Source organism: Hermetia illucens, chromosome 4 (assembly GCF_905115235.1).
Source record: "Hermetia illucens chromosome 4, iHerIll2.2.curated.20191125, whole genome shotgun sequence".
Classification (NCBI taxonomy): Eukaryota; Metazoa; Arthropoda; class Insecta; order Diptera; family Stratiomyidae; genus Hermetia; species Hermetia illucens.
This window is the reverse complement of record NC_051852.1, coordinates 24110823-24135693: the sequence shown is the minus strand read 5'-3', so window position 1 is coordinate 24135693 and position 24871 is coordinate 24110823. Positions and strand designations below refer to the sequence as shown.

Below are 24871 nucleotides of genomic sequence, written 5' to 3'. Positions count from 1 at the left end.
GGCATATAAGAGGGAGCTGGATCGTAAGGTTAAAAGAGGTTGATACAAATCAACCGCAGCCATTGCGAGGCAGCTCAAGACTTGCTCTCGCAAACCATTCAAGAGTCGAATGTGGACGTGGCGGTAAGACGTAAACCGTACCGGAATTACGATAGTGCTACGTGGGAAACGCGGGCATGGGCATGTGGACCGCAAGCTATTCAAGAAACAATGGCATTCCTGGGAGCCGACTTTGTACGGGCGAAAGTCAACGGGGTCCATATTTACAGCTGTTATGCTCCGCCTAGTGCAAAATTAGCACAATATGATGAGATGCTAGACAGCTTGGTGCTGGACACTAGAGATCACAGCCCCAAAATCATTGCCGCGATTTCAACGCGTGGGCTTTAGACTGGGGAAGTTAAGTGACGAACACTAGGGTCCAAGTTTTGGTTGAAACCTTCGTGGAGTTGGACATCGTACTCGCCAACGTTGGATGCGTGCCTACCTTGCGTAGCAGAGGACTAGGCTCAATCGTCGATCTAACCTACTTCAGTACCTCGTTGGCGAGAAGGATGGTCTGGCGGGTGAGTGAGCACTATACCCACGGTGACCATAAGGCCATCTTTCTCGTCATCAGGAATGGGGGAGGCGACAGTTGAGTGAGCATCAAAAGCGGAAAAACCAGGATAGCTGGGTGGTCTACCGGAGCTTTTGAAGAAGAGACATTCCTGGTGGTTTTAGAAGGAGGTTACGACCCTAAGGGAGCGGCGCTGCAAAAAGTGAGCCAGTTATGTAACGGATAACTGAGGCCTGTTACTCTACAATGTCGCGACGCAAGTTCCATCACAGTAGGAAACTAAACTACTGGTGGAACCAAGAAATCGAGAGCATCGTGTCTGCGAGAGAGGAGACTTTGCCAAAGGACCAGAAGGAAGCCAGAACATCAGCAGTCAGAGAAAGAATACCACGATCTTCGAAGTAGCCTTAAGAAGGTTATACGAGAAAATAAGTGGAATTGCTACAAGCAGTTGTGCTTTGAAGCAAATACGAACCTGTGGGGTATTGCTTACAACGTTGTAATGAACAAGATTCGTGGACAAAAATCACCTCAAGTGACGTGCCCGCGACTCTTGTTCAAAATAATGGCAATCCTTTTTCCACAACAAGAAGAAAGCGGACCTCATCCAATGGTTCAACAGAACGCCTTCAAAATGCCCGGAGTGACCGAAGAGGAACTACGGGAGATCTGTGGTCGAATGGGAGACAATAAAGCTCCAGGATTGGATGGAATTCCGAACAATGGCCTGAAGTTGGCTGCTCAAATCAGGTCTGCTGGTTCATAAGTACATTTGAATTATGCATGCTGAAAGGAGTGTTTCCCGCTCAGTGGAAGAGGCAGAGGCTGGTTCTGCTACCGAAGCCCCAAAAGCCACCTAGCGCACCTTCTTCATATCGGCCTATCTGTCTGTTAGACACTAAGAGGAATATGTTGGAGAGGGTGATATACAACACGCTGCTTCCGTTCGTCGGAGCGGCAGTATGGGTTTCGTAGAGCGCGGTCCACAGTTGATGCCATTGCAATGGTCGTGGACCTGGCCCGGGAGGCATCGGCCGCTGGTAACTGTTCCGCGTGGTAATGCTGGATGTCAGGAATGCCTTCAACTTAGCCAACTGGGGTTGGATTAAGATCACCCTGGCTAAACTGGGTGTCCTTGGTTACTTAGCTCGGATAATCGAGAGTTACCTTTTGGAGAGACTTGTTTGGTACGAGACGGACGACGGACTGAAGGAATATATTGTGACAGCAGATATTCCTCAAGGCTCCGTACTGGGGCCCCTGCAGTGGAACATAATGTATGACGGAGTGCTCGGCCGCCAAGGGAGGCAACATTGATTCGTTTTGCAGACGACCAGGCAGTGGTAGTAATTGCGAAAGAATACCAGGATGTGGAACTGTATGCAAGTGAAACTATTCATGCTATCAAAGCATGGCTGCAATTGATGAAATTGGATCTGGCGGAAGATAAGAGGGAGGCGGTCTTTATTACCAATCGCAGGAAAAACATCGCTGTCAAAATCCGCGTTGGTAATCATGAGGTCATTGCAAAATCGTTCATTAGATACCTGGGAGTAATGAGCGATGCCAAGTTGAGCTTCAAGGGGCACCCGGATCTTTTGGTGAATGAGGCACACTATCTCTATCGGAGAAGGAGGGTGAATCCGGCCGAAGTGACTGTGGGCTTCTTAAAAACCACTAGGAAGGAGCTGTACAGGAGATGGCAGCAACGGTGGGATAATTCCGAAATGGGCCGCTGGACCCAAAAGCTGATCCCGTGTATTGAGAGACCTGTCGAGCGTAAGCATCTTAAATAATTAAATTACCACCTAACGTAGTTCCTTACGGGACACGGTGGATACAGGAAGTATTTGCATCGCTTCGGATTAGATGAGTCTCCAGACGGTCCCGAATGCGCCGCTACACCCGAGGATCTGGAGCATGTTATGTGCCACTGTCCGAGATTCGTGAATGAAAGAAGGAGGTTAAATGATGTGTTCAACGCAGTTATCGGACCTTATAATTTCGTAGAAGAGATGCTGAGATCCGCAGCAAACTGGAGTGCAATAAGCGGAACAGTAACTGCGATACAGGAGAAGCTGAAAGAACTGGAACGAGCTCGGAAAGCGCGACGGACGCGTGACTTAGTTGCGCTGGCGCAAACCAGAGTTCCCCTCGCGAAGTATTATTTCACGGTGGCGCGAGGATATGGGCGGAAAAGTGAGGTGGTTTTAGTGGGTGAGAATCCCACATATGGCTGCAACCTGACGCAGAAGCAACTTTTTAAGATTTCCAACTCCACTCATAAAAAAAATTGTAAGCGACCCGTGAAATATCGTTGACAATCCCTTAAGGTTGCACCTCATGCACATGTCCCCTTCTTCCTGGCTTACGGGAAAGTGCGCCTACAAGGAGGGCTCAGTTCCATTGAGAGGTGACCTCCCTAATTATCAGCACTACCTCCCGCGGAGGTGGCGGATGTGGGTCCTAGCTCGGAATACTTTAGAAGGATAACCCCAACTGGTGTCTTGGTCCTACGCTATCTTGAAGCTCATTGGAGTTAATAGAGCCGCATTTAGTGTGGATTTCTCTGGGGTTACCCGTCTGTCTAGATTTCGTATTGCCCCATTTGCTGGAATTCCAGCAGCTTTGTCTTTTTTCGTACGTCCTTCGTTTGCGCTTTGGTAAGAGCTTTCCAGGTTCACGCTGGCTGGTTTGTATGGGCTCATTTTAACATGCCAGTATCAAACTTTTGCGCCCACATCAACAGTTTCGTGAAGGAGAAGTTTCCATCGAAGTGGAGAATTTAAGATTTAGTTATCTCAAAATTTTTGATTGAGTGTCAGGAAATGAGGAGAAAATATCTAGATATTTCCAGAATATCTATTTCAATTTCGGAATTTAGACCGTGGGAGCTTCTGCTCTGTTTAGGTTGGCTGGGATAATTGGTAAATTGGTTCGATCACAGATAATGTAGCTGAAGATAGTAGGAAGCACCGACGTGAAAATGTAGCCCCGTAGAAAACATAGCGAAACTTTTTTTGGTTAATTTGAACGCTTGGACGCTTGCACTAAACTGATCCGTATTTCAACTGACACCCAAATTTACTTTTTATTTCATTTTTTCGCTCAATCATGCATTGTTTTTATTTTGCCAAAATAAGCATGCAAATTGCTGTGATATAATATCATGTCATTAGCATTGTATTGTGTACTTCGTGACTTCATTTTAAATTTAAATATTTCAAGCTAGGCAGAGCCATGTTTCGCAAGGTGATTGTGAAACCTCGACTGGAAGATGATGTAGTCAGTGGAGCCCGCCAGGTAAGTAGGTCAGTAAATATTAGTCTGAGGGCAAAGGGCTCGAAATTCAAGTGTACGAGATGGTTATTGGGGGTTCAATTCTGAGGGTGCCAATCGGGGGGGTAGGTGCCAAATGTACTCTCTATGGTAGTAATGAATGGAATAGATGGTGCTGATACTTTCGTCCTTTTTCTTTGTCCCGGAGCTACTTTTCACTGAAGTTACTAAAAGTTCAGATCAAGTCACCCCGTGCGCCGTATTCAGATCCACCTTGTTAGCGTCGCAAATGAAGTGGTGTCAAATGATGTTCACTGGAACGTCAAGCGAGCTCTATGTATGATGATCATGTCACGCTGAGTCCTCACTAATTCATTGCTCAAATGAATTGTTGATGTTGTCTATTGCAATAAGTAATTAGTGCTTTGCAGAATAGCAACAAACAGATAGGCGGCAGTAGGAAGATAGTCAATTGGCTGCAATCTATCGATAGTAGCAGAAGTCAGGGTTTTTTCGACCCACCTTTGAGTCGGATTCGCACTGCCGCAAAGCAATTAACGCACTGCAATTTCATGGGTGGCTTGGAATAGGATACGTTCCGCAGATAAAATGGTATCGAACAAACGTAACAAATCCGAGTAAAAATACATTCTAGCATCGATAAACAGGTGCTCGTAACTGTTTGCTCTCTTTATCAGTCCCGCAAACGACGATATAGAAGGTAAAAGTAAATATGGCTCGAAATTAGTGCTCCGACAAATATTGATCTTAAGCCGGTGCTATTGCGTTAACAAAATTAACTTAATTTTTTCCATTTGTTGTTAAATTCACACAATCTTAAGACGTGGGTTTAGTGTTGCTTGCGGTTCAGTTTGGCTGAGTTTATGGGCTAGAGTCGTTAAGTAATTCTCGTTGCTATTTGGACTAGTTCGAGAGACTTAGTTAGCTAGATTATGTCTAATTGGTATGAGGAAAGGAAGTTCTGTCTAGTGTCTTGCGCGGAAAAACTACTCACGTACTGCGTTTTTGTGGAATTGTGTTGAGCCTTTTGAGTGCGAGCGTAGAATGTTGATACTGAAGTGAATAGAGTGCAAAAGACTAAGTCCTAGTCCTTGCTGCAGTTCTAAAGTGAGTGGGAGTGATTTTGTGATCTACGACCATTTGACCATTTCGGCACTGTCGAGGTCTATTTGAATTATCAAAGTCAGAATTGATTTAGTGGAAATTAGCATGCAACATTTCACGGCGCCAACAAAACATCAAGTTAAGATTGCACTCAATGAGAGTCAATGAAAATAATTTTTTCGTCTGGGATATCAACTTCGAGTATCTTTTGATTGCAAATGAAACGGGCTGTGAAATGCTGAGAAGGTAACATAAATATTATTTGGGTTCGTGCGAGGTCGAATATTATTTATGATCTCTAGAAGGCTGTCGACAAAATTAAGTCCTTGTGTTCATATAGACTAGCGCCAGAAGTGGTAATCAAACCGAGCAAATCAAGATCTAATTCGATATCAAAACATCCATGATCAACAATGAATGGAACTCCAAGTGAAAACAAGTCCCCCGATCAACAATCATTAGGCAAATCAACATACAGCATTGACGCCGACCCTTCGATTCCATTTGCCGACCATGATCCTTCCGTTGTTATATCAAATCTTCCAGACGAATCTAATCCCGAACCCTCTTCGACTTCCCTTTCTGCACGACGAGGTGTGGACCTCAATGTTGCCATCGAAGTCGACGAATCAGATCCAAAGGATAGCAATGATGCCATCAGCGTCACGACACAGAATCCTGAATCGCCTGGACCACTAGTTTCGGTACCAGGATACAATCGGGGCTTGAGGAGAAACTCGATTTCGTTACCCGCCGCCTTGGATGCAATCGAAGCAATTCAGGCGAAATACGCTGCAACTCAGAGGGACAGTGGGGTAAGTAATTGAGTCCATTATGTCTGTATATATATATATTCCTTAGGCGACTGCCCATTCGTATAAGTTAATTATTTTGTTGAACAAAATCGTTATCAACTTATTTATTTTATGCATTATTGCAGAAATGCACTCATAAAATGTTATTGCGAAGCAGCAGTTAAATCTGCTGGGATATGGGGACAAGGCTGAGTAATCGAAAGCGTGAAAAGGTTATTATAATTTTTAAGGTTTTGTAGGAAATGATGATGTTTTCCTAGCATCTGATAACAAAAATGATCTCGAGCAACTTGTACAAAAGTGGAGTGATCGCCTTATGCAACACGGTCTCAAATTGAATCTAAACAAAACTGAATTTTTGACGACCGATCCCCATGAAACAGGCACAATCACTGTCAGCGAACTGAGCGATTTAAATACCTCGGGTCAACGCTATGAGCCAATGGAGACCTGCGTTACGAAATTGTTTCACGCTTCCATAACTGGTGTTCTTTGTGATCGACGTATCAACGAACGTCTCAAATCTAAAATTTACCGCAATGTCGTCCGTCCTGTCGTCCTCTATAATTCTGTGTGTTTTTCAACTATAAAAGACAATGAACGGCGCCTCGCGGTAATGGGGAGGAAGATGTTGCGTTGGGCTAGTGGCGTGACACGTTTTGATCACATCTGAAATGAGAATATCCGCGATCGTTATGGGGTTGCACAGAAAGTGGCGAGAGAGGCGTCTTCGATGGTATTGTCACACAATTCGTGCTAACGAGAATTCACTTGCCAAGATTGGTCTGAACATCGAAGTCGATGGTCAACAACCAAAAGGCAGGCTTAAACAACGATGGCTTGATACGCTGGATGGGGATTTAAAAGCCTCGAGATTGCACCCAGATCAGGCATTCGATAGAGCCAAGTAGCGAAACCGATCACGACGAGCCGACCCCGCTTGTGAACTAGACAAAGGCTGAAGAAAAAGAAGAAGAAGGTTTTGTAAGAACTTAGTCAAAATGATTCTAAAATTCATCTCCGGATTAGCCTTGATTTTATCTCATTCCATTTATCTTTTCTTTCGAAAGGAAAACAAATGAGACCAAACGTAAACCTTTTCTTGCTGTAAAGACTCCTTAAGGATATCAACTATAATAAAACGAGAAACAGTGAATTAAAACATAGCCTTTTTGGGCGAAAGATTTTATTTTTATATACCTTAATTCGGGAACCAGTTGCTCGATCAGCACGAGATCTTTTAGAAGAAAAAAATAGAAAAAAGATCTCGCAGTGAAAAGGGGACCAACTGGTTCTAGAAATATCGTATATCTAGAGATGAAATAAAAGTTTTTGTTAACAAAGGAAATATTGGTCCTTAAAACCCGTTGTTTTCGCCTTTATTGCGAGAACTTGCAGAAGAGAAATACGGGAAGACAATTATCCATTGAATTTATTTATTTAACGGACAACAAACAGAGTAAACTCCAATTACTTATTGTTCTCAGGAGGAGGAGAAACCAATCATCTTATCTATAGGCTTAAAACTACTTAAAGTAGGGAAGCTAAAAGGGCCAAGCTGTTGTGCGTTGTAATTTCGGCAAAGCCTATTGGAAAGCCACGGGGAATGGAAGTAGACTTCGAACTCTGCGAAGGGTACGATGAAAATGTCTGCGTTACGTGTGTTATAAGACGCAGTACGGCAGATGATGTTGTTAGCGGCGGAGAAGTCCATCAGACCCGGGGAAAGTTTAAAAAATGTGCACAGATCCAGATGGGATCTACGCTGTTGTAGGAAGCGAAGGTTCAGAAAATTGAGGCGGGAGGGGTAGTCCACATAAGGGATGCTTTTCTTAAGGAAGACGGAACGGGTGAATTTACGTTGCACATTTTTAAGGGCAAGACAATCATAGTTACAGGAAGGTGACCAGATTACAGATCAGTACTCGAGGGTATTCCTCACGAGCATATTGAAGATAGCTAAGGAGAATTGGATGCGGTCAAAATCAGAGGAGAAGCGAAGTATAAAGCCTGACAATTTCGCTGCTCCATTGATGACTTCGAGGCAATGAGTGCCAAAGCGGAGCTTATTGTCGAAAATGACTCGGAGATCCTGCGTGCAATTTAAGCAGGATAAGGAATGTCCGTTAAGAGAGTAGGAGAAAGAAGTATGTGAGGATTTTAGGGAGTAGCAAATAGAGTGACTTTTTCTGACATTTAGCGCTAAACCATTAGTCGAGCACCAACGAACCAGAGTGTCTAGGTTAGATTGAAGGGAAACACAGTCCATAGGCGACGATGTAGCGGAAAACAGCTTAAGGTCGTCTGCATAGAGCAAACAGGGACAAGTAAGGAGGGGGCGGGGAGCAGGTCGTTAATAAGAAATAAAAATAACAAAAGGCCCAGAATAGATGGGACGCCAAAGGAGGGGGAGAAGGAGCGGGAAGTGCAGCCATCAAAAGAGACGCGACAGGATCGGTTGGAAAGGTAAGAGGCAAGCCATAAAACAAGTGGTATGGGAACGCTTACTGACGAGAGTTTGGATAGAAGTATCTTTTAATTTACAGTGTCGAAGGCTTTAGCGAAATTAGAGTAAATGGTATGTACCGCTGTGAATTTAGACATTTGGCGACAAAGTTGGTAAAGTCAAGCAGGTTGAAGGCAGTGGGCCTACGCTTAACAAAGCCGTGTTGCTCATTTACTATGTGGTGGCCAAAGTGGGCGAACAACCCGTCGTTGACATATCTTTCCAGGATTTTGGAACAGGAGGAGAAGAGGGAAATGGGACGGTAATTCATGGCAAGCAAACGATCATCACTTTTGTGTATGGGGATGATGAGAGCCGGGAAAATGATTCTCTTCGAGGCTTTTGTTGAAAATAAGAGAAAGGAAGTTCGGTGGACTTACCAGCTTTGGCTTACCGGCAGAGCAAAACACAAGATAGTTGGGGGGAGTTAGCTGAGGAGCCAGAGAACTTAATGGACGGAGAGAATAGCTGGGCATGACAGCGGGAGTTGCGAATGTGGGACTAGAAAGGTTTGAAGTTTCCGCGCTTTAGTGAGTCTTCAACACTGGTTAAATATTCGTTTTTGGACTTACGTGTTAAGGATTTGATCGAGGAACATAGAGATTTGAAAAAAAAACTAAGTCAACATGAGTTCTAGAAGAAAGGAAATTCTTCCTCGCAGTGTGTTTTTGACGTAGTTTTTGTGAACTTCAGTGGTAAACCAGACACGGTAAGAGCCTAAGCACTTAGGAGAGGAGGGGACGTAACAAGGAAGAAGATTAAATAAAATGGTATAGAAGGTGTTGAGTGCTTGGTCACATGTAAATGGCGAGAGGAGGGGAACCCAGTTGATTCCCACAAAGGCTGAGTTCAGACCTTCGAAGTTCGCCTTTCGAAAGTTGAACTTAGTAGGCTTGTGCGCGACAGGAGAGTGGAGTCGCGATATCTGAGCCTTTAGAAAGGCCAATGCAAGTTGCGTTTAAATTCTCGTACCCAGTAAAATGCTTCGAAAGCACTACCACCCTGGTAGAGAAAAGATCAGCCCTGTGAGATGGGGTTGAATAAGGTTCTTTTCTTGGCTGCTACAGAGATCTTCGACCACGCTCCGAAGGTGCGTTATAAGATCTGGCTGAGTGCGGAATCGTTAAAGCGAATCAACAACCAGTTGGCAGGCATGTCGCGCTCGAACTGCGATATCGAGTTCAGCGTAGCGTGCGCCGTGACAAGGGGGACTTTGCTATTGCACTGATCAGGGAGGCGGAAAATGCCGCAGAACGCAATAATTTCAGAAAGGTATGCCGCATCACGAAAGAGCTTGCCTGCAGTCGTAAATCTTTCGTTGACTTCTCAGCGACAATGACGAGCAACTGAAGAAGTATCACATCTGGTGAGGTTACTCGTTTTGTGGACGATGAGTCTAGTCAACGTAACATGCGGATACGGACTGTTCCTCCAAGCAGAAGAGCAATCACTTGGGCCATCAATGCTCTGAAACAGAGTAAAACCGCTGGTCTTGGTGGTCTTCCCACTGAGTTATTTATTGCTGCATCTGAAGTTATTGCAGAGCTGTTGCTTTCCTTTGTACGGGAATTTTGGGAGTCTGAGACCTTTTCCAGCGAGTTAAAGAAGGAGATAATTGTTAAGATTCCAAAGAAGGACACCCACACACGCACCCACCCTGTCGTTGCAAAGATAATAACTAAAATTACCCTGGAACGTATCAAAAAATATCTCGAAAGCTTGATTGACAGAGAGCAAGTTGGTTTCCGCTTCGAATTCTCCTGCATTGACCACATCAACACTCTACGGATCATTTGGGAACAGTGCAAGGAGTTTAGATTCTCGCTTCACCTGCTCTTCATCGATTTCGAGAAAGGTTCTGACAGCATGAACAGGGAGTGTATCTGCGCTATTTTACGCAAGAGGGGTATTCCGGAGAAACTAGTAGCTATTATCAGGGCTGTACCGAAATAAAATCTCGGAGGATTATAAGGTCCAAAGTGGAGTCCGCCAGGGTTACATCTTGTCACCGATATTTTGTTTTCTTGTTATCGGTGACGTGGAGAAGTTGCATGGACGATGTCATCTTTTTGTGAGTCTTTCTGCAAATATGCAACATTTGCACTTGGTGTGCACGAAACGTGAAATCAATGTTTGTGTTGGTGCGTTGAACTGAGTCCTATTCCACTTCGGCACTTGTTGTATTTATTTTTTATTTTACTACATTGATTTATCTATTAAATAATTTACCTTGTAGTATTTATTCTTATTTCATTACACTAAATTAAAAATTATTTCATTTAAAAATTGTATTCGTAATTCAAAGTTTTTTCGCCTCTTCTATTAATTTCAAAACGTCAAAATTCAATTCTTTTTTTCGATCTAATCCACGCCTACTCCGTCACGGAGAACACCAGTGGTGGCAACATTTCGAATGTTGTTAATTCGATTGTTAACCCCGCTGCGTCACATCACTCCGACGCACTGGGGTATTATTTTTCTTTCCAGCCATTGCTGTAATGGCTCCAAAACTAGCGAATGTTTTGTGTGTAGTCTGAAGTGGAAAGTGCTCCTATCTGCAAACCGAAACCAATTCTAAAACTTTTTTGTTTCAGGGGTCGTCCTGAGTCCACCATCCAATTCCATTAATTTCAGGGAGTAACTGACTCTTTCCTTCTAATGCACTGACCACCTTTTTTGGGGTAAATTTTTGCACTCGGTGAGAGGGTATTCTTTAGACGCTGCTTCATCTCTGGCCAACAGACCAGCGGGACTGAAATGTTGTTGACTCCAAGTATGTTGATAAAATAGCACGACATGGCTATGAACCCTATTGAGCGAAACACCCTCGCTTCAGATCTTAGCTGGCTTAAGCCTAGACAAAAACTTGTTTGCTTGAGAATCGAGTGGCTCCGAGCCTCTCATATACTTGATGTGGGGACCACACGCGAGGAGTAGCTAACTTTTAGTCCACAGACAAAAATTTGACGCCTTCCGTCAATGGCTTCAATACCAATTCAGTTGATTTTACGCATCGCTGTCTTAGCTATTTTCTCGCTGTCCCTTCAGTTTTTTTTCAGTTAGCGGAAGAAGAAAAGTCAAATGGCGCCCAGTCAGGGCTGTAAGGAGGTTGGGGTACTACGGGGGGTCTTGTTTTGGGCCAGGAACTTGGTAACGGCGAAGGCCGTGTCGCTGGGGGCATTCTCGTCATGGAGCTTGAAAACGTCTTTGTTGAGACGCCTGACACTTGTGACCCGTCCTTTTAGTCTCGTGAGTACCTCCAGGTAAAAGGCTGCACTTGCAGTTTGTCCTTGCAGTACAAACTCGAAATGGACGATTTCTCTGACATCGAAGAAGACAATCAGGATTGTCTTGATGAGAGACTAGCTCATGCGCGCTTTTTTGGTCATCCTTGAAGGCCTTGTGTCGTATTTGGCATTGGGATCTCGAAATGCATCCCTCCTTAAAGACCTCTTGAAGCATTTGATAAGATTTCGTGCAAAGGCACGTCCTAACACTCCTACTGCTCAGAGCAAACTGGGAGCCCCCTTCACAATTTCCGACCAAAGTTTATGATTAAAGTTTTACAGGCTGGTGACTCCATTTAAAATTAGTTCGTGTTTCCGAGCTTTTGCAGATAGCGTTGATAATATTAATAATTCTTCCATCACCAGGAAATATTCCTGAAGGGACTTATCGTTCTATTTATGGCGTTTGAATAATGATTTCAGCGTTGCTTACTTTCCGTTTGAGTCCTTGCTAGTGAGCCTTCTTCAGACTGAAAAATTGTTCTACATCCCGGAAAGTTATTGCCAACCTTTGTGATCCACGACATTCATCTGATTGCCTGCGTCCTTCGGGGTTGACGTTCTCTTCATCGGAATTATTGTAGTCATCTCTTGCCTTCTTATATTTTTCTTTGCATTAACTTTATTTTTATAAATGCTGTCCTTTGTGGTAATTACTGTTTTCATCTCCACTGATATTTTGATGCTACTTTTCATCGATGTTTCTGCAATTTGAAGATACATCTGCTTCTGAAGAAGTTGTTTAAATCATTTTTTTCTTGTCTAGGTTGAGATGTTTGGGTTGTTTGGGATGGTGGATGACTCCAAAAAATGTTTCGTTAGTTAAAGGCCCATCAGAAAGAGGGAAAAAGTCGAGTCAAGCCATGGACAATATTTCAGATGATATATTTTCGGACATCTTTTGAGGATTATATCTCGAAAAAATGATTTACCAATTTGGAGTATATTTACAGAAAGCATTGCAAAACCCTTTGCTGCTGTAACAAAGCTTCTGTTTTTCTCTTTTTATTTGCGACTAAACTATGTTAATTAAGTTACAAAAAATTCACACTCATTGACCAGTCAAGTGTTCGAGAACCGTGCATAAAGTCATGAAATTTAAGTCCATCGTAAAACAGAGTAAAATTGCTTAGTTTTTTCTATTCGTAGTAAATGTGGCGTGATAATTACTACAAATTTTGTAACAGTTTAATGTCTCACCTCCAAGTTCTTGTCAGTGATGCGGTAATTGGACCATACTTACTTCAGTTCCGTGGAGATTGGCTTGGAAGGAAGAAGGAATAGTATTTGTTTTTTTATGGAATTGTTCCCTTTTTCAGGTGTTTTTGGTTCAAATTAAAAATCTTACATAAAGTATAGAAAAAGTTATAAGGACAAAAGTGCAGCGAAGCGGTCCGGTCGGTATCCCTTCCTATACTGGTTGAACTCAGAGACTTTCTTGCCTGCTTCATTCGCAGACTTTTGTAAACCTAAGAATATATAGGCAGAAAACTTTTAGAATCTTCGTTGAAGAGGCTCAATTATCACATTGTCGTTTTAAGCCCCAAAAAGCCAGACAACTGTATATGAAATGTGGGATCAGCTCATCTACTTGTTGAGATACATGAACCCTTGGGACTCAGTCCTTTAGATAGTCTAAACAGGATGGTATACATTGAAAAGTTGGATCTAGTCCCAACGACGTGGGGCCAAATAGTTAACAGCCTGCTCACTACCAACGATTGTTGAGCAGGATTTTCTTGGTGGCAGTTCTAGACCACCTCGCTTACTTGCTGCTAGGAACATCTATCCATATATTAAGAGGAGACGGATGATGTCATCTGGGTGCGCAGGTTATTATCTATGGAAACGGTTGAATGCCCTACCTACTCGATTGAAAATTTTTAGGTAAAGGGACCACCTTAGAGCACAGCGGTTTATAGTTATGGTCTTAAAATATATACTTCCAAAAAGTGGTTTGCCGTTTCCTCATCTATTTTGATATATCTCTCAGACTACAAGTGTTGGTTGTTGAGGTTTTGGTTACTTTTTTGATTGGGATTCATTTTAATTTCCCGGTTCTTCAGAGTGAGTCCCACTTTTCACTGAAGCGTCCCTAATATGATCATTTAGATGATTTTTCGCTGTTATCCAGAGCATACTTAGCTTCTTCGTAGCAATTGCACCATTTGGTTACCTTAGCCTAGGAATTATTTTCCTTTTCTTTGCATGTTGAGAAAGAATTTTTCCTTGACAATTTATGCACCGCTCAATCAGACTTTCGCGAATCTTGGAATGGCGCAGCGATGTGGTTTCAAACTTATTACAAAATCAATGTACCTATGGTACGAGAGTATGACATTGAGTATCAGGAGATTTTGCAACAATATTAATTTCCGATTCCTTGGTCACATTGGTGAAAGTGGGATCATTGCTCAGACGGAGAATCAGCATGTTGATGTTGGAATCATCTTAGATCCTTCTGCACCATGAGTCCATGAGGAGCTACTTTGTTAAATTTCGGGTTCGTATCCCTTCATGAGCAACCTGGACTGTCCCATTCCTGGTAAATTCACCCCGTAAAGTTCCTTCAACCATTCCTCTTTATTTTTCAATGTCGTAACCATGAACCCTTTTCCGAATCCACAGAAGGGTTCTGGTCTGTGTAGAAGCCTCCCTGCTCCCTTCCAGTGCAGTTTGTCCACCGCCTCATTGCTTGCTGACCCAACATAGTTTAGAACCCAGAGTGTTCAAACCTTATTGTGCCAGTCGAGCGGGCTGAGTCTCTCAGGGCATTCCCATAGAAGTTTGAAGTTCACCTGTTTGGACTTAAGTGTCTTGATCGCCGCTTGGTTGTTGGTCAGAATAGCAATGTTTTGCCCCCTGTTGGACCTCTGGAGGTTGAAGGAGGCACGCCTGGAATATAATAGTGTGCTTATCCATTGGTTCAAAATATGTTTTCCTTGGACCAATGGCCCTAGCACACCCTTCCTTCCTCTGCTGTGAGGGATTCGTTAGTGTACCAGGCAATTAGTTGCTGGTTTAAGCCGTAGGTGACTGTTATGCTCTGCCAGTTTGCCCTGTTACTCTACGTATTTCGCACTTATTATCGAAATGAAATCTCATTGTCATGTTGTCCTTTGTTATAAGTAATTCGGGGTACTGCCAAGAGCGAATATTTATGTTCTTTTGATTTAGCCAACTCCTTGTCTCACTAATACTCCCGGTCATTCTGAAGATTGGCATTCTTGCCTGCATCTGTGTGGCGATGGATAGGAGTTAATCTCAGAAGGACTTCCAGGTATACTGTTCGGCACGCCCTCATTGCTCCACTGATACTTATGCAAGCCAGTTTTTGAAGTTTGTGTAACTCCCTGGCTATTGTACCAAGTTTAGTTGTTTCTACCAAGACTGTCGTCCCATAAGTAATCATCGGTCTTTCTATTGTAGTGTATATCCAAAGTGTGGAGTTGCCAAATCTCCCATCAGGCGCGTCCCTTCGTGCGGATAAGGGAATGCTCGGCGAATGTGTCATGGCCATGCACATGCACGCATCCGGAGATGTGCGTGTATGGGCATGTTTATGCGCAGGCCGGGTAGGTGGGAAGTAAACACCCACCCGTGGATAAAAATTGGCTATGGGAAGGATACCCAGAAATAAAACCAAACATGGAGGAGCAGAAGAAGAATGAAGTTACGGTGCAGGGCTTCGGAAACCCAGTGCCGGCGGTTTTTGGGAGTGAGCAAGCGGGCTCCCGGCCGTCGATATCCAACGACCGCAGTGCCTCAGTAGTGGGAACCTTGGCTACTGTGGCATCTAATGTTACAAGCGTACGGGAGGAACTTGAATTGACTCCAGTGATGGATCCGTTCAGAAGGAGCTCGATTTTTCGCAGATCCCCTCCCACACGGGCACAAGCCCCCACGATCGCTACCCCCAGTGGGAAGCGTATAGCGGGAGTCTTCGATGAGGAAGAATCGCTGACGCCGATTCACCCGAGCGATGTTTTGGGCAATGATCAGTCTGGAGCTGCCTTTACTGCCCTCGGTAAAAAGATCATGGAGCTGTGTGAGTTTATAAAGGAGCGCAGGAACATTCACCAAAATATAAGGGCCATGATAAGAGGCATCCGTTTGACGTACGGCAAGGCCCAGGATGAACGAGTAGGGAAGTCGCCGATTGGAAAAGTGAACCAGGCAACTCAAGTAACGCCGGTTCAAAACACAAAAGGGGAGAAACCGGGGAAGAGGCTGCGCGAGAAGTTGAATGACTCAACAGGCCAGCAAACCCCGAAAAGAAAAAAGGACTCAACTCCCAAAAAGGCGGAGTTCATGAAAAGTACGTCTGAAGCTACCAGGGAAAATACTGCAGTGGCTACCTCGAGAAAAGGGATCGAACCTTCAAAGGCGGATGCGGAAGCTTGGAGGAAGGTAGAACCGCGGAAAAGAAATTATCGGAGGAAGATTAGACCGGAGGTGATTTTCATTTCCAAACGAGGCGAAGGGTCATACGCCGACATTCTCAGGAAAGTGAAGGCAGACCCCGAACTCACCAATTTGGGAGACAACGTCAGCCGTATTAAACGGTCGCAGAAGGGAGATCTTATGTTGGAACTTAAGAAATCCAAGGATGTAACCGCGGAAAAATTCTTAAGCCAAATCGGGAAGACATTAGGGCAGGAAGCTGACATAAGAGCTAGCAGGCCGGAGATCACTATAATCTGCAAAGATATAGATGAAATCACGACGAAGGAGGAGGTTCGCGAAGCATTGGAGAAACAGTTCGATCTTGCCGGACTACAAGAGTCAGCGGTGAAAACGCTAAGGAAAGCCTATGGGGGAACACAAACCGCCATCATCAGCCTACCAGTGGAGAACGCACTCAAACTGTTAGCAGCAGGGAGAGTGAGAATAGGCTGGGTTATGTGTCGCCTTAGGGAACAGGTGGCGTTAAAACGGTGCTTTAGATGCCTTGGCTTTGGTCACATTGCGAAGTCATGCACTAACCCAAATGACAGGTCAAAGCAATGCAGGAGATGCGGAGTGGAAGGCCACATCAGCAAGGACTGCGGAGCTGACCCAAATTGTCTACAGTGCAAAGGAAAGGAGGGTGTGGACCATCGGCACATTGCAGGCAGCAGCAGGTGCCCGGAATACAGGAGAGCCCTTAGCACAAATCGCAGATGAGGTTGATACAAATCAACCTCAACCACTGCGAGGCGGCGCAGGCTCTACTCGCGCAAACCATCCGCGAAAAAAACATCGATGTGGCCATACTAAGTGAACCATACCGAAACCGCGGTGGTAGCGTTTGGGTCAAAGACCAAACGGGCCAAGCAGCGCTGTGGACTTGTGGAGAACAAGCCTTCCAGGAAATAATGGAGCACCCGGAGGAGGGATTCATCAGAGCGAAGGTGAAGGGCATCCACATCTACAGCTGCTATGCTCCACCCAGCGCTACACTCGTCGAGTATGAGCGGATGCTTGCTGCTCTCGTTTTGGATGCAAGAGGACGTTGGCCGATCATAATAGGAGGCGATTTCAACGCGTGGGCTCTTGAATGGGGCAGCCGGATAACTAATGTCAGGGGACGTGTTCTACTCGAAGCATTCGCGGAGCTGGACGTGGTACTGGCGAATGTTGGGTCTTCGTACACTTTCCGGGGAAGGGGCCTGGGGTCTATAGTGGACCTGACATACGTGAGTGCCACTTTAGCCAGTAGAATCGCTTGGCATGTCAGTGAGGACTATACTCACAGCGACCACCAGGCAATCTGCATAGAGATCAAGGGCGGATCGAGCTCGAGAAAGAGTTTTCGCAAAATGCCGGGTGGTATGCTTGGCTGGACAGTGAAAGCTTTCGAGGGGGACACGTTTTCCGCGGTGCTCAAATCCGACATATCCCTGAATGGTACGGCTGGAGAGAAAGCCACCCAGATCACTCGATGGGTGACGGAAGCATGCGATGCTACTATGCCCAGAAGGCGATTGCTCCCAAGTAGGCAACCCAACTACTGGTGGAACAATGAAATCGCAAGTTTGCGAGCCGCATGTTTTCGGGCAAGGAGGCTTTGCCAGAGACTCAGGGGAAAACCCGGTGGCGACGGTCGAGAGGAGGCACACAAGCAATTGCGTGGCCGCCTAAAGGAAGCCATTCGGAGGAGCAAAAAGAACTGCTTCAAACAGCTGTGCGACCATGCCGACATAAACCCTTGGGGCGAGGCTTACAGAGTGGTGATGAAAAGGCTGCGGAAATCACCCCAGGTGACCTGTCCGCGCTTCCTGAAACAGATTGTTACCACTCTGTTCCCTCACCACGAAAATAGGGGAAGGCAAGTTTGTGTCCAGCCAAATGACGGCATAATACCGCCTGTAACTGTGGAGGAGCTGCGGGAAATATGTGGTAGGGTCGGTGACAACAAGGCCCCAGGTTTGGATGGCATCCCCAACCGAGCTTTGAAACTGGCAGTGAAGACTAGGCCCGACCTTTTCGCCAACACCTTCGAGGCGTGCCTAAAAGAAGGAATATTCCCTGCCCAGTGGAAAAAGCAAAAGTTGGTGTTGCTTCCGAAGCCTGGCAAGCAACCTGGAAACCCAGCGTCGTATCGTCCTATCTGCCTGTTGGATACAATGGGGAAGATGATGGAGAGAGTCATCTACAACAGACTTCTGCCCATCGTCGAAGCCAGCAATGGTTTGTCGGAACGCCAGTTTGGTTTCCGACGAGCCCACTCTACGGTGGACGCAATTGGCATGGTGGTAAACCTGGCAAAAGGTGCACTGATTTCTGGCGGCTGCTGTGCCGTGGTGGCGTTGGATGTCAAAAACGCATTCAACTCGGCCAACTGGAATAGAATTAAAGGGGCGTTGGCTGACATAGGTGTCCCCGGATACTTAGCGAATTTGGTGGAAAACTACCTCTCAGAGAGGACTCTCTGGTACGGGACGGATGAGGGCCCCAAAGAGTACATTGTCACAGCCGGGGTACCACAGGGATCGGTACTTGGTCCCCTGTTGTGGAATATCATGTATAATGGGGTGCTTGCTCTTCCCGTCCCAGAGGGGACTACGATTGTCGGCTTTGCTGATGACCTAGCTGTGGTTGTTGCAGGAAAACACCCAGAAGATGTGGAGGTTTACGCAACGGAAACAGTGAGAGCGATAAAGTCCTGGCTAGAAAAGGCCGGGCTGACCTTGGCGGACGCGAAAACGGAAGCGGTCTTGATAACGAAACGCAGGAAAAATAATACTGTAAAAGTGGAGGTCGGTGGACATACGGTCGTATCAAAGCCGGCTATCAAATACCTGGGGGTAATAATTGACACCAAATTGAGTTTTAGGGAGCACCTAGAGTATGCATGCCAAAAGGCAGCCAGTGCCACCACGGCACTTGCAAAAATGTTGCCAAATATTGGTGGGCCGAAACATTGCCGGAGGTTGGTGCTAGCCGGAGTGGTGCGCTCCATCCTGCTCTACTCGTCGCCTGTGTGGGCAGAGGCGCTTGCAAACTCTCAGAGACGGAAGCAGGTGAACTCGGTTTACCGGCGGATGGCTTTGAGGGTTTGCAGTGCTTTTAGAACCACATCAGATGAGGCAGTATTGGTGGTGGCAGGCATGATCCCGGTTGACATTCTGGCCAAAGAAATGAGTGTCCTGTACAATGCAAGACATATGGAGGGGCATGCACAGCGTAGAAATGCGGCAAGGTCAGAGTCGCTTGATCTCTGGCAACGCAGATGGGACGAGTCTGCGAAAGGTCGGTGGACGCACAGGCTCATTCCCAACATTAGGGTGTGGCTTGAGCGAAAACATGGGGATACCAACTACCACATTACCCAGTTCCTCACGGGACACGGTGGTTGCTACAGGCAGTATCTGCACCGCTTTGGGTTGGATGACTTTCCGAACTGTCCCAGATGCGATGGCATACCGGAGGATCCAGAGCATGTGATGTTTCACTGCCCACGATTTGCGATGGAGAGAAGGAGCTTAAACCAGGTGCTGGGCAGGAGTGTGACCCCGGAGAGCTTGGTTACTGAGATGCTGGAGTCCGAGGAGAAGTGGCTTGCGGTTGGCTCCGCAATCATCCAAATGCAGGAGGAGTTGCTGAAAGAACAAAGAAGGAGGAAAGCTGCAAATAGGAGAAGGATGAGTGCCTAAGGGCAAACCTACCCCGCGAAGTAATACCTCAATGGTGGTCCCGCGGGGCTGGGGCTGGAGAGACCGGGGGTGGTTTTTAGTGGGTGTGAATCCCACACGCGCCCGCTGTTGTTCCGCCGTTCGGGCGGCGGAGCTGCGGCGGACGTGTCTTTCTAAGATTTTCCACCTCCGTGTACGCACAAAAAAAAAAAAAAAAAAAAAAAAAAAATATCCAAAGTAGTATCTTGTAAGTCATCAGAGTGCTCGCAGCTTTTCGATATATGTTTCCAACATGCGTCTTCCAGAGTATTTTTTGGTATAGGGTAACTCCTAAGTATTTGACCTTTGTTTCTGGTTGCACCTTCATGCAATGTGATCTAATAACCCGCAGGTCGTCGAGCTTATGTTTTCCTGCACCAAGCACTAGTGATTCTTAATCTAGTTTGGATTCTAACACATACCATCATATTTCTCCCGGCAGATTAAAACAGTGTCATCAGCGTTACCTTGGACTATACTACCACGTAAGCGGTGACAATACCACATCCTGTGGAGAACCTTGAGTAGTGTTCATGACAATAGAATTTGTACCTGTCGCTTCCACTTAACCCGTTGGGGAGTGCGGTCCCACTTACTCGAGAAGGGTGATCAGACCCGAGTCTGCAAGGAACTCATCAGAAATAGCTCTGCCACGAAGCCTCACTAGAGGTTATCTGGTACCCTGGGAAGCGGGTCGGTCTTCTGAGAGCATATGCTCCGCGAAAACTCCTGAAGGATGTGTTCTTGGCCCGGTTATTTGCCGTTGACCCTCTTGTGGGAGTTTTATGGTGGCTGTGGTTATGCCTACATCGCGGGCAGAGCTCCTCGGGGCTCAAGCGTGGAGTTGCGCTGTACAACTCGGGTGCCGTACCCCTTAGTTGCGGCAGAGGTGTTAGATAGGCCTCGCATCCACTGGTATGAATGCTGAGCCTGCACTCAGTATAAACCAGTACCGCTGTGCCAGTCATGGCGGGGCTCTGATTGTGGTTCCAAAATCAATCCGTGTCCGAAGAGGATCGTGGGATTATGCCTACACCGCAGGTACTCACGTTAAACCCCCAGGACTTTCATGTACCTGTCGCCATTTCTATTTGTCTACTCTCTAGCATTCTGTCCATCCAGAAGGCCAGGTTGTGTCCCATTCCTTTGCAAATCGAAGCATCTTGTATCTCTGTGTGCGATTTATTATCAAATGCGCTTTTGATTTCCAAAAACGCATACAGTGTTATTTCCTTTGTTTCTATGGCATCTCGTAGTATATCCGTCAGATGAAACTGGGTGGTTTTGGTTACCCGTAATCACGTTGCACTGATGTAGGATTGCGAGAGAGAGAGAGAACGTTAGTTTTAATTTATTTACGATCTTCTGCGCCGTTTTAAGTACTATCGATGTTAGGCAAATTTGTCTGAAATTTTAGCTTGAAAAGGATCTTTTACCCCGCTTTCGGAACGCCTTCATGCCCATGGTATATATCCCCAGGCTATATTGCTTCTAACCACTCTTAGAATAGACACTAAGATCATTTCTAGGCCTCTCTAGAATAGTGGTGGGAAGATAACATCTACTCCAGGTGATTTGAGTGGTTTCAAGATTCTTACTGTCACGTTACCATAGCTTCCGAGCGTATCTCTTTTGCTAGTTTCCAGTTATCCCTTTTGTCGTTCTTGTCGTTGTTAGGGTGTCAAGCAGAATTTTGTCGCCTTCCGCAGTGGAATAGGACCCCGGGGAAAGAGTTCTGAGGGCCAGATATATTCTGACATTCTCATTCTCGGTAAATGTTCCATCTTCCTTCTTCAGACAGATAGAAGATATTGCGCTGCCATTGGCTATTACTTTGAATAGCCTGGGTGTTTCTGTGGTGTGTTGGATTCCTTCATAGAAGTCCCTGAAGCTCTTCTGTTTTGCTTTCTTGAACGCATTGCTATAACCCATCAGTGCATTTTTGTACCTCTGCCAGTCTCTGGTTTGTTTTGGCCGATGGAAAAGTTCTTGGCTAGGTCTCTGTTCTATCAGGGTACATCCCTTGATTATTTAACTACCCCAGACCAACAGTTGGCATCATGTGCGTCAATGACGACTTTATTGAGGTTTTTCAAAACAGTTTCCAGTGCCAGCTCACCCCTCACCACTTGACAACCACTCCATTGAGGATTCCTTACTATTCTTTTTTATTTCGGATTTGCCGTCAATGTCGAATCTGATTATCCTGTTATACGGCATAGAGGGTCATCACACTCGCTTCAATTCCTGATCAACCGGTTAATCAGAGTATTCCCTAGAATTATGTCTAGTACCTCTTGTCTAGTGCTGGTCGCAAATATTGGAGTATTCCCTATCTTATGTACATATTTACAACTTATTGCTAAAGATAAATTCGAGAAGAGAGGAGAACCCCTCTTCGATTAGTGTCGCTGCTTCTCCTGACTTCGTGATGGAGGAGAGGAGCAGTAATAGCGCATTCTTTTCGCAGAACTTTACCAGCCTGGCGACTAGTTCCGACGGAATCTGGGTGTCACTGTTTCGATATTGTCCTTGAAGATTGCATTTCAATGTTGTCCTTGGAAATTGACTTTGCAATCACTACTGGAGTTTTACGTGGGCTCTCTTATTGTTGGTCATTGTTTCAATTGGTGTTTGGAGCTCTCCTTCATTGTTGGAGTGTCGTTCTCCTCTCCCGAAATGGCGCTTTTCTGTTTGTCGCTGTCCAACTTGAGCCCTAGAAGTTCCAGGTCTAGGTCATCAAGATTCTCCTCTTCATTGGGCAGCAGGTCTACTTCCCTATTTGGTGCTACCTTTTTCGCCTCTACGGCCTCCAATATTTCTTCGAGAACCTTGGTAGGTGTCCCGCCCGATTCCTCCGCTGAAATGTCTTTCTTGTCTGTTGCCAAATCTACAGTTGACAGGACAATTTTCCTCCAGGGGTTGGTTATGTACTCCGATCGTGAGGAGTTTACTTGTTCCCTTCACCTTACTTTTGAAGACTCTCCGTAATCGCGTAAACCCGTCCTCTGTCTTTAACGCTGCGGCTCTGTGAAGAGACACCATCACCATGTGTGCCCCTGGTATATCATATCCAGCACTCGTCGACAATTCCGATCTTTTCTTCCGTTGTGCAGTCCACTAGCATATGACAAAGCGCACGCTGGTGAACATGAACTTCCCACTCTATCCTTTGGGCATCTGCGTGAGGATGAGGTCTTCGACAATTTCCTGCTCCTAACGAGTGTGTATTTGATCCAGAAATGTATGGCCAGTCGAATGCCCTTGACCGTACTAGTATAGCTAATGGTTGGCCTCCTGATTCTGCCTTCACGTCTGACGTATCCAGGATTTTCTCCTGTTGGGTTCGGGTTTGGTTTTTCTGGCGAGCATCCCCTTCATGTGGGCTAATTTGCGCTACTCCTCGCTTTCTTGGCTCCGATAATGAACGCTTAGATCCAGTGCTTTCTTAAGGGCCTCTTCTGGTTTCAGGCCTTCCTTCAGATAACGCAGGCACCATTTAGTACCTAGGCCACCAACCATACAGTACTGACTACCAAGTATGGTCATGTTGCTCCTAGGGCAGGTAATTTCTCGTGAGTTCATGAGTTTTCTCTCTCTCTCTGCCCTGGACCGAAGAGAGAGAGAAAATACTTTTGAAACCACTAAAAGCAGGAATTGATGTACACGTAATGGATTATTCCGCTAATCTATATGCTGTCATAATCGAACTCATTATCAATCATTAGTTTTCCTCAGAAATTCACAGGCAAAAACGAAAATCATTACGATTTTTCTAACGTACATGTGGACGGCTTTTTCTGTCAAGACAAAAAGCTTAAATTAATTACAAAAAGATAGAAGATGAAAGATTTGCGACATATGATCGGAATTAAGATAGATAGTCTATTATCATATGAATATGTTCGTTATAAAGATAAATACATACGTATGTTCACAGAGGTGAGGTTTCATGTTAATTCCTTGGCAGAGGCAGTGAGGGGTGAAATAACCAAAATCCAGTACTAATCGTATCTGTATCGCTCATACAGTTGTTAATTAATTGGCATTATAATGGCAATATTAAGGCGTTCATGTTATTGGCACTCGAGCGTTGTGTTGCGCAATCTATTATTGCAACCAGCGCTAAAAAAGTTCCGACATTCCTAGGTTTACTTTGAGTTACTTGTATTGTGTTTCAGATATTAAAATTGCGATTATTGTTTGATTGCACTAACAAACTATGCATTCATATGTTACTCGTATGTAGATATAATAGTATCTGATTTGTTTTGTGGTCATATATTCCAATAAATTCTATTCAATCTAAAAATGTTTCATATCCAAGTGCATATACTCGATAAAATCATCATGGCAAGGTGCAAAACTCACGCTCGTTGAATGAATGATTATCTTTTTGTTTGGGTTGACGTTATATTTGTTTACCTTCTTTATCTACTCGATCAATTAGAACGCAGGTTTGATCATTTGTGCCACATTAAATACATATATTGTTTGCTGACGGGATTTCAATGGACACATTTCTTGGCACACCTCAATCATCATTCAATCTACTTAGAGCGATTAAGTGACAATTTTATGTCAACAGCATTACTGTTTGTTTATATAACGATTTATCAATAATTATTATCGACGAGGTAATATTTTATAAATGAGTGGTATAACTAATTGTGACGTATTCAGAGATTTGCATGTCTGCTATGAGCTTTTTAAAGGCAAGTGTATTTGGTACACCGGGTGGAAACGTGGAAGGTGGTAAGGGTGTCAGAAATTTGACTTTGCACCAACTTATTATTGTTTTTGGGGGTTGATAGCGATTTCTAGGGCTTTAAACCATCATCAGGATTTTGTTTTCACCTACAAAGTTTCCAATACTGTCTATTATCTGTGTTTAGCTGAAGCCAGTTCTTTGGTTTTCTCAGCATCTTTTCAGGGTTTCAGGTTCAGGTTGATTCAAAATTTCTAAAATTAATTTAGATAATTTTTATCCATGGTCAAAATAACGTATATTTGTCCCGTCACGGTTTGAAGGTTGGGCGCAAAGTTTTATTTGACCATGACGGAGGGAGTGCCTGTTGTGCGTACAGAGTTTCTCTCAATTAATGATTGGATAAAAGAAATTTATGAGTTACTAAAGGAGTGGT

At 44.9% G+C, this 24871-nt stretch overlaps 1 protein-coding gene across 1 annotated transcript in view; it reads left to right on the top strand.

Annotated features, from left to right (window-relative positions):
* The first annotated feature begins 4322 nt into the window (after positions 1–4322).
* LOC119654585 (myogenesis-regulating glycosidase) overlaps positions 4323–24871 on the top strand; it is a 57369-nt gene continuing 36820 nt past the window's right edge. The window contains exons 1-2 of the mRNA XM_038060043.1: positions 4323–5209; positions 5266–5778. Coding sequence (XP_037915971.1) covers positions 5377–5778 — 402 coding nt within the window. The 5' untranslated portion in view covers positions 4323–5209; positions 5266–5376. The remainder of the gene's footprint in view (positions 5210–5265; positions 5779–24871) is intronic.